Source organism: Passer domesticus, chromosome Z, assembly GCF_036417665.1.
Source record: "Passer domesticus isolate bPasDom1 chromosome Z, bPasDom1.hap1, whole genome shotgun sequence".
Taxonomy (NCBI): Eukaryota; Metazoa; Chordata; class Aves; order Passeriformes; family Passeridae; genus Passer; species Passer domesticus.
The window spans coordinates 51,811,547-51,823,611 of NC_087512.1; the positions used below are offsets into that span (position 1 = coordinate 51,811,547).

A 12,065-nucleotide genomic window follows, 5' to 3' on the forward strand; every position below is an offset into this window, starting at 1 on the left:
ATTATAAAACTCTCCTTAAAATTACCACAAATTAATACTATTTCTGCTAGTTCCTTGTAATTTGCACAAACAGCATTCTTGGTATTACAAAATCTTTTAAACACAGCATTACAAGCTCGTGCTCCAAATGATTGTCCTCTTGCTCCTGTCAACAGCACTTCTTCTGTGGATGATGGGATTGGCCCTAGTTCTGCACAAAGTTTGTGGAAGACTGGGTGGATGTAGCGCTGTTTTTTCTATATTTTCTCTGTTCTTCTGGGGTTGACCTGCAGGGTGTACTTATCTGCTAGGAACCCAGTGAGGTTCCTTACCTGTGGAAACACAAAAATATCCTCGACCAATAAACGGTACTGGTGGAGGTCCCTCCCAGTTACCTGTACTCATGTTTTTATAATGAACTTGCAACTCAGGAGTGGTTTGTTTTTGATGTCCCTGAATGGTTTGATGATGTACAACAATGGGGGGCCCTTCTCTTTCTTCTGTTAGGGACAAGTAATTCAGTGTAAACAACACTTTGTTTAATCCTTTGTTTACATCAGTCTCTATAGGCATCCTTTGATTCTTCAGGTATTCTTTTATCGTACAATTAGCTTTCTCAACTACTGCTTGCCCTGTAGGGCAGTGTGGAATTCCCCTAACATCTTTAATTCCCCATTTTGTCATAAACTTAGCAATCCCTTGACTGCTGTATGCAGGACCGTTGTCTGTTTTTATCTCTGCTGGCATTCCCATTACAGCAAAACAGGCTGTCAAGTGTCTTTCCACATGCAATGCTTTTTCACCACTCTGTGCAGTGGACGCAACAAAATGAGAGTATGTATGACTGTCACATGTACATATTTAGATTTTCCAAATTCAGATACATGTGTTACATCCATTTGCCAAATTTGAAGTGCCTTTAGTCCTTTTGGGCTGGTGCCTAACCCTGTACCAGGCCCATGATGACTACACTGAGGACAGGAGCGAACAATGTTCTTTGCATCTGCTATGGGTATGTGGTACTGTTGATGTAATGCTCTTGCATTTTGGTGGAACATCTCGTCGTTGTTTCAGACTTCTTCAAATTTACTTGCTGGAGGTGTTACTGTGAAATGACTGACACATCAGCCCGAGCATTGCCTTCACCAAGACCAATGTTCCACTGATGACTTCTGATATGCATTCTGCAGAGTTCACGCTTTCTTTGCTGATGGGTACTGTGCAGTTGCATAAACAGTTCACCAAGATGTTGATTTTTTGTTTCCCTTAGCAAGGCATCTTCAATGCGCTGCACTGCCCCAGCTTTACAGAGTGAGTCTGATACTATGTTTACAGATGTGTCATTCCAATCTTCCAGAGCCCAGCACTCTGCTTTCAGCTCCAAGGTTTGGAGGCTGTCCTTTGGTTCTCCGGTGATTGCATGTTCTGCCACTGATTATCAGATTGCCATACACACGCAGTTTTCTGCATTTTTTGTCCTGCATTTGTAAATACTGTTGGCCCCTCGACTGGTCTTTCTGAGCACAGCGGCCTTTTGACCCATTGGTAGTGTTCTAGCAGCTTCCAAAGAGTCCTTTTGGCCTGTTGTTATGGACAGTTCCTGCATAACCCATCAAAGCTTCTTGTATTTCTGTTGAATGTCTCAGGAGCCATTCATAATCTTCTCCTCGGACGGGAGCACTAATGTCTGCAGGTTTAGCTCCATCAATTTCGATTATTCTGTCCCTCTCTCTCCTTATCAGGGTTGCCAATGCTTCTCAACGACTCAAAATGCAATGTTTTGGTTGCATTGCCAGGAACACCCATTCAATGATGATCGCCGTATCCTCCCCTTTTTTCTTTTGCCATTGTAAAATAATGGCAAGAGGAGAAGTCCTGGTGTTGGAGAGTAACAGACAGTGGCTGACCTGCCAGCCGACGGCTACTCCATTTCATTTGAATTCTGTGAGTTATTACACCTAGGGCAGCTTGTTGCTCTGGTGAACAGCTTTGGGGACTGTTTGCTTCAGTGCCATGTAGCCAGGCTTGGAAGGCTTGCAGGTCATCATTGGTGGTGCCGACAATATTACAAATCCATTGCAGATCTCCTAGTAGTTTCTGAGCATCATGTAGATTGGTTATTTGGGCAGTAATTGTTACTTTCTGAGGCTTGGTTTGAGCATCTGAGATGAGCCAGCCTAGGTATTTCTACGGCACAGAATGCTGGATTTTTTCAGGGGCTGCAGTTAAACTACAAGAGTGTAGATGATCAATGGGCCACTGTAGTTGAATATCAGATACTGCAGTTTTGGTACGAAACAAAATATTCCAGTAATGATAAATAAGAACGTGTGACCAGTGTTGTCACACAGGTTGAAGTGCCCAATCAACAAAGATTTGACAGATACTGGGCAAATTTTTGGAGTTCTGGGGCAAGACGACTTATTCATAACGTAAAAAAAGGAGTCTAAGTTTTCAATTACTTCATTGATTTTCTTCAGGTCATGAAGCAACTTCTAGGAGTCTGATGTCTTCTTATGGATGACGAATACTGGTGAATTCTAGGGACTATTCGTGAGGGTGATGTGACCTTGCTGTAGTTGTGTCCTTACTAATCTTTTAAGGATATTTAATTTTATCTCTGGTAAAGGCCATTGATCATTCCATTTGGATGATCAGTTTTCTAGTTCAGTTTTAAAGTGGCAGGTTCCTGTTTTGCTCTTCATTGGGACAGGACATCTCTACACAGTGAGAGGCTTCTGAACAACAAAAGGATGCACTGTCACTGCCTTTCCTTCAGGACCTCTGATTTAGACTGAGTTTTGTTTCTCTCTCTCATCACTCTTGTTTTTGATACAGAAGAACAGGTAGTGTTGTCACGGTCATCATCTGTCTCAGGAACCCTGCCAAGAAGCTCTACGTTCTCCTTGGCAGAAGTGTTGCTGCAGCAACAAACTTTCTCAGGAGTTCTGCCAGGAAGGGCTGGGGAGGAGAACTCCAAGTTCTTGGTGACAGGAAGAAAGCCAGAGCCTGCTAAAGCCTGTTAACTCACGTCTCAATTCACTAAACTGGATCTTTTTGGATTCCTAGAAATCTGGCTGCTCTTGAGCTGCAGATGCCAAATTTGTATTTGCAATACTTTCCAATGGACTGTTACAGGTTCCACACAGTATCCCTGCCCACAGGGATACAGCTGGAAAACTCTCAGGTCTGAGCTGCGATCTCAGCATGCTTTTCCCCCCGCAGCAGTGAACGAGACAGGCTTCAAGGCTTCTAAATGAACCGCCTGTGTCTCTACAGCAACATTCCTGAGCTCTCCCTCCTGCATCCCCATCCATCTCTCTGGGCAGAGCCATCCCTGCCCTGCTCAACCCCTGGCTGCCGCCTGCTGCCTCTGTCCGCCCCCCTGCCCGCTCTCCCAAAGGCAGAGCCAAATCCAAAGCCCCCCCACCTGCTGTAATCTGAGGCTGGGGAGCCAAAAGTGGCAAAAATCCCGGAAGAGGCTTGGCAGAGGAATCTGTAGGAAAAGAGTCCTCAGAGCTGCAAACTGCCCGCCTGAGCCCGATCCAAGGGACTTCCCGGGAAAGGAAACAGTGGCAGGGGTGACCCCCACAGCCCCTCGGCCAGGCAGAGCGGATCCAGAGCCCCCTCGGCAGAGCCCGCCTGCAGAACTTCAGAACAAGATCCAGACACATCCTGTTCGGAAGAGGAGGAGGGCACAGAAACAGCAGCTCCTGTTTTGCAATGTTTCCCCAAACTCTCATCTCCCGGACCCATTTGACTCCCAACCTCCCCAGAACGTGACCTCAGATCCCCCAAATTCTAGGAACACAACGAAAATCCTGAATGCTTTCCCGGGAATTCTGGGGGTGGATGATTCATGGAGAATGGGAGGACATCCTGTCACAGCACCAGTGACACAGGGAATCCTGGAAGAAACAGAGGACACGACTGAAGCTGGAAATGGATCTGATTCCCCCTTCCTGGGGTTTGGGGTCCACACTGTGGCTGGAGAAACCTCACTGCCTGGAGAAACCCCGGGCATGCCAGGAGAAGGGAAGGAGAACAAAACCTGAGATCCCCCCAGAGGAGGACGAAGACCCAGCACGACTGGAATTAAAGTGTCAGAACCCTGAACCAGGTGCTGTGTTTTGGTGTTTCAGAAAGTCTCTGTCATGATCATTCTGTTCAAAGCTCTCCATTAAAGCTCTGGAGACAGGCATTTGTTTGACCAAAGTCTCTTCCTTTTTGAGAGAGACTAGATTGTAAATTTCCCAGTTCATTTGGTTCCAGGAATCAAAGTAAAAGCAGACTTCAAGTCTATATTGGAGTATTTGCTTTGACCCAGATGAATAAATCTTTTAGTTCATGTTTTGAGATGTGTGAATGTCCTTTATCCTGTAAAATTGTCTCAAGCCAGTAAAAGAAATCCCATTCTGTTCTAGAGAGATGGTTTTCCGTCTCATTGCCCAGGAGCCCCTAAAGTTGCTACTTATTACTTACAAGGATATCAGCTACAGACGATGAAGGGAATGATCCCTTCCTCCTTTTAACAGCCTGGGCCTCTGGCAATGGCACTGTCCGCAGTCTTCTTTTTTATTTTTATACTCCTCTAAGCTAGAAATTCTCCTCACTGAGGAGCAACTTCCCCAAAACCCTCTGATTTTAAGGATTCCCACAATATTCTACATAATATATATTTTAATATCTAGACTATAATAAATAGAATATATAAAATACATACTTGATCTTTTTCTAAGCCAGCAGGACTTTGCAGCGAGTGCTGAGCCAATGTGTGACTCTGCTGCCATCCCAAATCTGCGCTTCCTGTGCCCAGCCTGAGTGCAGGTGGGGCATGTGCTGGGCGTGGCTGGGGATTTCCATGGCCCAAATCCTCCAGCATTTCCATCTGCTCATGGCTTGGGGTAGCACAAATCACAAAACCCCCATCGCAGCTGACAAATGGCATTTCTTGCAGATTGCCACAGCCACACTGCTGATGGACAAACACACGATGTAGCTGCTGCTCTCTGTGAAGAGAGCTGCGGCTACAACTCACGAGAATCAATTTCCGCTGAAAAACAAAATTTATTTCAAATTGCTGCACCTGTGCTGACAATACAGAACTACACAAATCTCAATTTGGATTAAGAACAAGAATTTATTAGATTACTACCACCAGTCTATGTAAAAATATAAAAATACCAACTTCAGTTAAGAAAATCTAATTTATTGCCAGCCTCTACAACTCACTAGATACAAAGATCAATTAGGACTTCAACAACTTAATTTATTACATATTACTACAAGTGTACAGCCCATATAGAAATACAAAAATATGCATTCCCTCCCCAAGGAACCTTGTACCAAGAACCTTATCGATAGAACTGTACAACTATATGACTCCATACATGTTTAAATAGTACTAAACACACACACACAGAAATATTTATATATATAAAAAATATATATTGTTATATATATAAATACCTGTATAACAATCTACACATGTAAACAGAAATGAAATATTACATAATATACACTATATATATGAACAGATATATAACGGAAAGAAAAGGGACCCCAGCTGCCCCATCTTCAAAGCCTCTCCCTCGGCCTCTTCCTCCCGGGCAGAGCAGCTCTCCTGCACAGGGACAGCAGATAGGACATCTGGGAAGCAAAGGGAACACTCAGTCAGTAGGGGCACGTTTCCCTTGGCAGCAGCTGCACTTCCATCAGGGAAGAGGAAATGTCAGAGCCTCCCCAGGAGGGTCAGAAAGAGAAAGCAGCCGAGCGGGCCGGGCTGTGGTGAGCGCAGCCGCGGCGGGACCGTCCCGCAGCCCCGGCAGCCCGGCAGAGCCGGCACAGCACCCGGGCCCTGCCGGCACAGCTGCCTTGCCCAAGGACAGCCCTGTGCCAGCCGGGGCAGCTGCGCTGAGCAGCCCCAGCACGGGCAGGGCCCACGGCCACAGCCCACGCCAGCCTCAGCCCCACCCTGCCTCCCCGGCCCTGGGGCCTCACCCGGGCTCTCTCCAGGCTGGCAGCAGCAGGGCCCCGCTCCCTGCTCCTGCTGCTGGCCCTTGGCTTCTCCCTGCTGGCTCCCGGCAGTCTCCGGCGGTCCTCGAGGTCTTCATTGCAGCTGTGGCAAAAATGGAGGCTCTGGAATTGGTTCCAAGGCCTGGCAGAGCTGCAGTCCCGGAGCCCTCTGTGCTCCCTGCTGGCCCCTCCATCCCCTCAGCCCCGCCATGCTCTCGCCAAACCCCCAGCCCCCTTCAGCTTCTCCAGCCCCTCACAGTCCTCTCACCCCCCTCAGTCCCTTCTGACCCATCCCGTCCCCTTAGACCCGCCACGCCCTCAGTCTGTGCCACTTGCCTGTCACCTCAGTGCCACCATGGCCCTGGGCTGCCCCACAGCCCTCAGCCCCAGCAGCAGCTCAGGGTCACCGTCCCTTCAGCGCCACCGCCCCCTCAGCCCCCTCAGCCCCCTCAGTCTCACCGTCCTTCAGCAGCTCCTCAGGGGACAGTGCCTGGGGCCACCGGCAGCTCCCACCGCTCCAGGGACATCCGGGGCTGGAACTGCTGCTGCGCCCGGCCCGGCCGCCAGCTCGGACCCAGCCCAGGGAGAGGGGACACAGGGGGCACAGGGGGAAAAGCCAGAGGTGAAAAAGGCAGCCGAGGGGGAAAGAGGTAAAAATACTGCCTAGACCTACACTAACATCAATCTATCCATCTATAAATCCATATAACTCTAACTACATATCGATGCAGATTTATAAATATAAAAATATTAAAAATATATTATTACTCTATATGTATATAAATATCAATTTTAAAATCTATAAATGTAACTACATGCACATAAATATAATTCTATCACATCAAAAACTATATATAGATTTAACTGTATAGATGTATATATATATATATATATATATGTCCTCTATAAACCTACAAATATAACTATGTGGATATATAAAAAGGATTGTATAAATCAATAAATGTAACTACATGGATATATAAATAGAACTATGGAAATCTATAAATCTATGTATAAATGGAGGGATTCCACCTGCCCGATGGTCACAGGCTCTCCCTCCGATCCTTTTTCTCACGCAGGGCAGCCCTCCTGGCAAGGTAGATTAGGTGGAAATCTGAGAAGCAAAGGGAGCACTGGGTCAATATTGGCCTCTGTGCATCTTTCCTCTTGGAAGTCACTGTCCTTGTGTCAAAGACTGTAAAAGATGGCCTGAAAGGCAGAGTCTCACTTGGCAATTTGAAGCCTGCTCTTTAAAGAGTCAGAATCCATCCAAGCATTGAAAATTTCTGAAGTTTTGAAGAATCCCAATTAAGTCAAAACCCTTGCAGTGCAAAGGGCACCCATGAGAGCTGGAAACACAGGCAGCCCCAGCTGCCACAAAGAAGCCCAGCCTTGTTCTTTCTCTGTGCTGACAGAGAGACCTCAGTCCCCACTGAAATGGCTGAAGCTCAGGGCTGCTGGAAGCTGAGCTATGAATCAGCACCGTTCCCTGCCGTCTGCAACCTGCCCTCTGCAGTGAGCAACAGCTCCTCCAAAACAACCACCAGCTCTGGGATGAACAGCTTGGAGGGAAAGAACTTCCTAGCAGGCCTGCAGGCTGCACCAGCTTTGCTCAAGCATGCAGATCCAAAGTGCTCTATCTCTCCTTTAGTTCTCACTAATTTGGGGTAATTTCAGGTTTTCCTTGAGCTACTGGATTTGTGACTGATGATTTGCTTGGCCTCAGAGCTTCTGCTGCTTGTATTTTTAATGTATCTCACTACACCTACCAGCAGACTGGTACAACATTGATTTAATGCTTGGAGACAAACAGCTCAGACTTCTACACTGACCTTTTCTTGTGGTTTTTTTCTCTCACTTCAAGAGTCACTCAGTGTTGCCTCCAGAGCACTGACACCCCACAGCAAATTTATCCACAGACTTCAGCACAAAACTGGGACAGCCGAGTTGGTGACACAACTCCACAAGGTCAGCTTTATTCCCTCCTCCCTTGCCACAGCAGAGGACTCAGTGTCAGAGCCTCTGGAGAAGCGTGGAGGGCAGGGCTCGGGGAGATTGTGCCAGTGCAGGATTTGAACTAAAGGCACCAGGAAGCACCAGCCCTGCAGACAGGAGCTCAACTCTGCTCATCTCCCTTGCTGCCAGAGGCAGGCTCGGAGCAGCCATCTCACACCTCTCTAAACCAAGGGGGACTCTGTCCTTACCAAGCTCTTCGGGCTCCTGGGAATTGTTCCCGCACCTCCTGGTGCCAGGCAAAGCTCCTTCTGCTTCAGCTCTGTCCACAGGCTGCCCTCCTGAAGACTCAGGGGCAACATTAATATTCCCCTTGAAAGAGAAACAGAAAGGAAGAAACCCTTCTCACCAGTTACACCAAACACCTGGTCCAACAACTCCATGCCTCACACTCTTAATCCCTTGTTCCTAACAAGAACTCTGGGCCCCAAAGCCCTTCAAGAGTCAAAACAATTTCACTTCTCAAACACAGTCCAAAAGCTGTCAAAGCTGACAGTGTTGAACGTGGGGGTGACACTGAACACATGGAATGGCTGCTAAGGAAGGAGTCCTGGCACAGAGATTTGCTCCTCCTCCACAACCCTGAGCAAAGCAGTCTCATCCAGGCTGCAGCTTGGCAGGGACTGCATGGGAACACACATCTCTTCCCACAGAGCTGCCCAAGAGCAAGGTGACTGAGCTCTGCAACATGGACAGCAAGACTGGCCAGTTTGCCCAGCTGAGGATTTCCCAGATGGAGACTGGGCTGCAGGCACCAGGTTACCCAGAGGACAAGAAAGCTGCAGCTCCAGCCCAGCCCCACACACGGCTCTGGGAGCACCCACACGCCCGGCAGGGCTCACACAGCAGCAGCAGCAGCTGCAGCCCAGCCCTGCTTTGCCTTGGCCTTCCCACCCAAAAGAGGCACAGCCCACATCTGCTGCTGGAACAGGCACCTCTGGCATGTCCCTCCCTGCACGGGACACTTGGCAATTCTCCAAACACTCTTCTCTTCTTTCCCACCAAACAAAGCCTCTTAGAACCTACAAAGCTTCCACTTCCTCACCACAAACACCCCTGCACGAGGGATTCTTCCCAGGAAAACAGGCACCCAAACCTGGCCAACACAGGCTCACACCTCTTCATCCTTATTCAGGGGGAGACTTTTTCATTCCCTCTTCTTTAGGAAGTCTTGTTTCACCAAGCAAATCTTTTCCTGTCCATTCACTGAGCTGAACTCAAGAAGCCTTTGCTTCTCAGCCATGCAACAACATTCACAAGCTCTCAGCTCCCAGCCCTTTTCTTCCCTGTCCAATGCAGTTACCTGAGCAGAGGGAGAAAACATCTCCTCCAGCGTCTCAAGCACCATGTCCAGATCTGGTGGTGGCAATTCCTCTTGCCCAGGAGTATTCCACAGCCAGCTGGGGGCTGTCCATGGTGCAAAACCAGCACTGCCAGCTGGAGCGCTGGGGCCTGAAGTGCCTGGGGTGGCTGCAAGAATCCAAACACATTGGTCAGGCTCCACAATGTGGCTTTGGGACACAGAGCTCTAGTGCTGCCTTGGATCAAACATCACAGGAAGCACAGAGCAACCTCAGTTCCAGAAATGTATTCAGACTTGCCAGGGGAGTGGGGGAGTGAGTTCTCCTCTTAAAAAATATTTATCCTAATTCACATGTACACAGATTAAAGCATGGATTGTAAAAGGGATATAGACACACACACACACATTTTATAATCACAGCCTTTTGCATCTTCCCAGCAGCTTTGGGATTTGGCTACATTTGGTTTCTCATCACAAAAGACCACAGAAAGTGGATTCACCCAGGAAGAGCCCAGATCTTCAGACACACATGCTGAAATTAAACTGTGAGTTTTTTCTAAAACCAGCCTTGTGGGTGAGGCTGTATTCTGCAGCTCCAACTCTTCTGGGGCAGGCAGAGCTCATTTCAGTGGTTTGGCTTGATTTTCAGGGCAGACAGTCTTAAAGCTCTGCAATATCCTCTCACCATCCTAGTCTGGCTTCATTCAAAGAAAGAGGGGAGTGCACCTAACACTGATGACTTGTTAGGCAATATCTTTTGCCTTGCCCTTGTACCCCTACAGAAGGGCTGTCTGGAAAATGCCCAGAACACCCTCCAAATCTGCAGCAAGGACAGGAAAAGCTGGCAGAAAATCCTTCTGTTTTCAAGATCCCTCTTCCTAGGCGACTTGACACTTTCTACCCGATTCTCGCTTGAGATCTACCCATGATAGAGCACTGCAGGAAAACTCTTTAAAGGGTCACTAACCAGGACCTGCTTGGAAAGCAAGGGTAGAAACTCTTTCCCTACCTGATGAACTGCAGGCTGGCAAATACTGCTCTGAAGATGTGCAGCTGCTTCCCTCTGGAGAGGCCATGGAAGGGCTGTGATGGTCTATGGGACGCAGAGAAACGGTGAGCTCAGGGCGGCATCTGCAGTCTATGGGAACCAGCGGAATGATGAGCTCACGCTTGAGATGAAATTTGCTGGTGCCTGGTTCCTCTGATGAAACCCCAAGAAATCCAGATGAGGCAAAGACTTTCTTGGGAGATGTCAGGAAAAGGTCAGACTCCTGAGCACCTGCGCTTAGCCTGGAAGGGCCTGGAGGCAGCTGTAAACCCTCAGGTGAGGCAGCAGTGAGGTCCTGGTATGAGAGCACTGTGTAGCAGTGAGGGAAGAAGAAAGGAAGCAAAGAGAAGGCCGCGTCACTATTGGTCTTTGGGTGTGTTTCCTTTGGCAGCAACTGTACTTCTATCAGGAAAGACAAAAGCTCCCATCCTCCCAAACAGGGTGAGAAAGAAAAAAATCCCCACATGTTCTGGGGCTATTCAACTAACAATTCCTTGTCTAATTAGCTCTGCCCTATTTGTTCAACTGTCTGGGAAAACTGTCCCACTGCTGCTCCTTGGCAGAAGGCAACTGCCAGAAACCCAACTGCCCGGTGCTTTCTCCTCTGCTCTACAGGGACAGGAGGCTCCCTCCAGCTGCGCTTGACTGGGCCAGGGCTCTGGGCCAGGCAAGGAGCAGCGCCAGCCACGGCGCACGGCTGGGCCAGCTGCAGCCGAGCGGGCCGGGCTGTGGTGAGCGCAGCCGCGGCGGGACCGTCCCGCAGCCCCGGCAGCCCGGCAGAGCCGGCACAGCGCCCGGGCCCTGCCGGCACAGCTGCCTTGCCCAAGGACAGCCCCTGTGCCAGCCGGGGCAGCTGCGCTGAGCAGCCCCAGCACGGGCAGGGCCCACGGCCACAGCCCACGCCAGCCTCCGCGCCCACAGCTCCCACTCTTTCTCACCGGCTCTGGGCGGCTGCCCGGCAGGGAAGGACGCCAGCGGCCGCTCCGTGCGGAGCTGCTGGAAGCGGCTGGGCTGGCGGCTGCGCACCTCCAGCCCCGCTGCCAGCCGCTGCCTGTTGGCCCTGGTCAGGCGCTTGATATGGAGCAGGAGGTCGGGGCGGTCGCGGCGAAAGTTGGGGTTCCTGAAGTGGAGCCAGCCCCCGGCATCGCCGGGCTCAGATGAGCCAACCCGGCTCGGCACCTTGTGGAAGCCGTAGAGGTTGAGCTGCCGCACGAAACTACCGAAGTGCGTGGCTTGGAAGGAGTCCGGCGTCGGCCCCACCCCCTCGCCGCCCCCGTGGGCGTCGCCCGGGCTGAGCAGCTCCCGCTCGAAGAGCGAGCGGTCGACGAGCAGCCCCTGGGCGCGGCTGTCCCAGCGCACGGAGCGGACGCGGGGGCTGTTCACCAGGCGCCACAGCTTGGCGGGGAAGGCGCTGGCGCTGAGCCCGGCGGGCAGCGGCAGCTCCGCCATGGCTCCGATCGCCGCCTGTGGCCGCAACGCCCGCGGCGCAACGGCCGCGGCTGCGCCGGCGGCGCGCGGCCGGAGGGGGGCGCTGCGCTCGCGCCCAGCGCGGCCCCGGCGCGGGCCGGACTTGGCGGGGACGAGCGCGGCAGAGCCGGGGCCGCGGGCACAGCGCGGGCGGGGCGGCTCCCGGCGCTGGCCGGGCTCCGCACGGCACGGCACGGCACGGCACGGAAGGGCAGCGCCCGGCACGGCATTTCAGGGCAA

General features: G+C 50.7%; 1 protein-coding gene across 2 annotated transcripts in view; it reads right to left on the reverse strand.

The window, feature by feature from the left end:
- Positions 1-11,832, reverse strand: part of LOC135290388 (uncharacterized) — a 67,521-nt gene extending 55,689 nt beyond the window's left edge. Inside the window, exons 1-7 of one of the 2 annotated variants that reach the window (XM_064404295.1) lie at positions 11,297-11,832; positions 10,320-10,667; positions 9,311-9,477; positions 8,199-8,319; positions 6,454-7,108; positions 5,980-6,097; positions 5,168-5,628 (exon numbers count right to left, since the gene is read on the reverse strand). In XM_064404295.1, the coding sequence (XP_064260365.1) occupies positions 7,038-7,108; positions 8,199-8,319; positions 9,311-9,477; positions 10,320-10,667; positions 11,297-11,807 (1,218 nt within the window). In that variant the 5' untranslated portion in view covers positions 11,808-11,832 and the 3' untranslated portion in view covers positions 5,168-5,628; positions 5,980-6,097; positions 6,454-7,037. Of the gene's footprint in view, positions 1-5,167; positions 5,629-5,979; positions 6,098-6,453; positions 7,109-8,198; positions 8,320-9,310; positions 9,478-10,319; positions 10,668-11,296 lie in introns of those variants that run through there. The other variant, XM_064404294.1, reaches the window with a different exon arrangement.
- Positions 11,833-12,065: the final 233 nt, after the last annotated feature.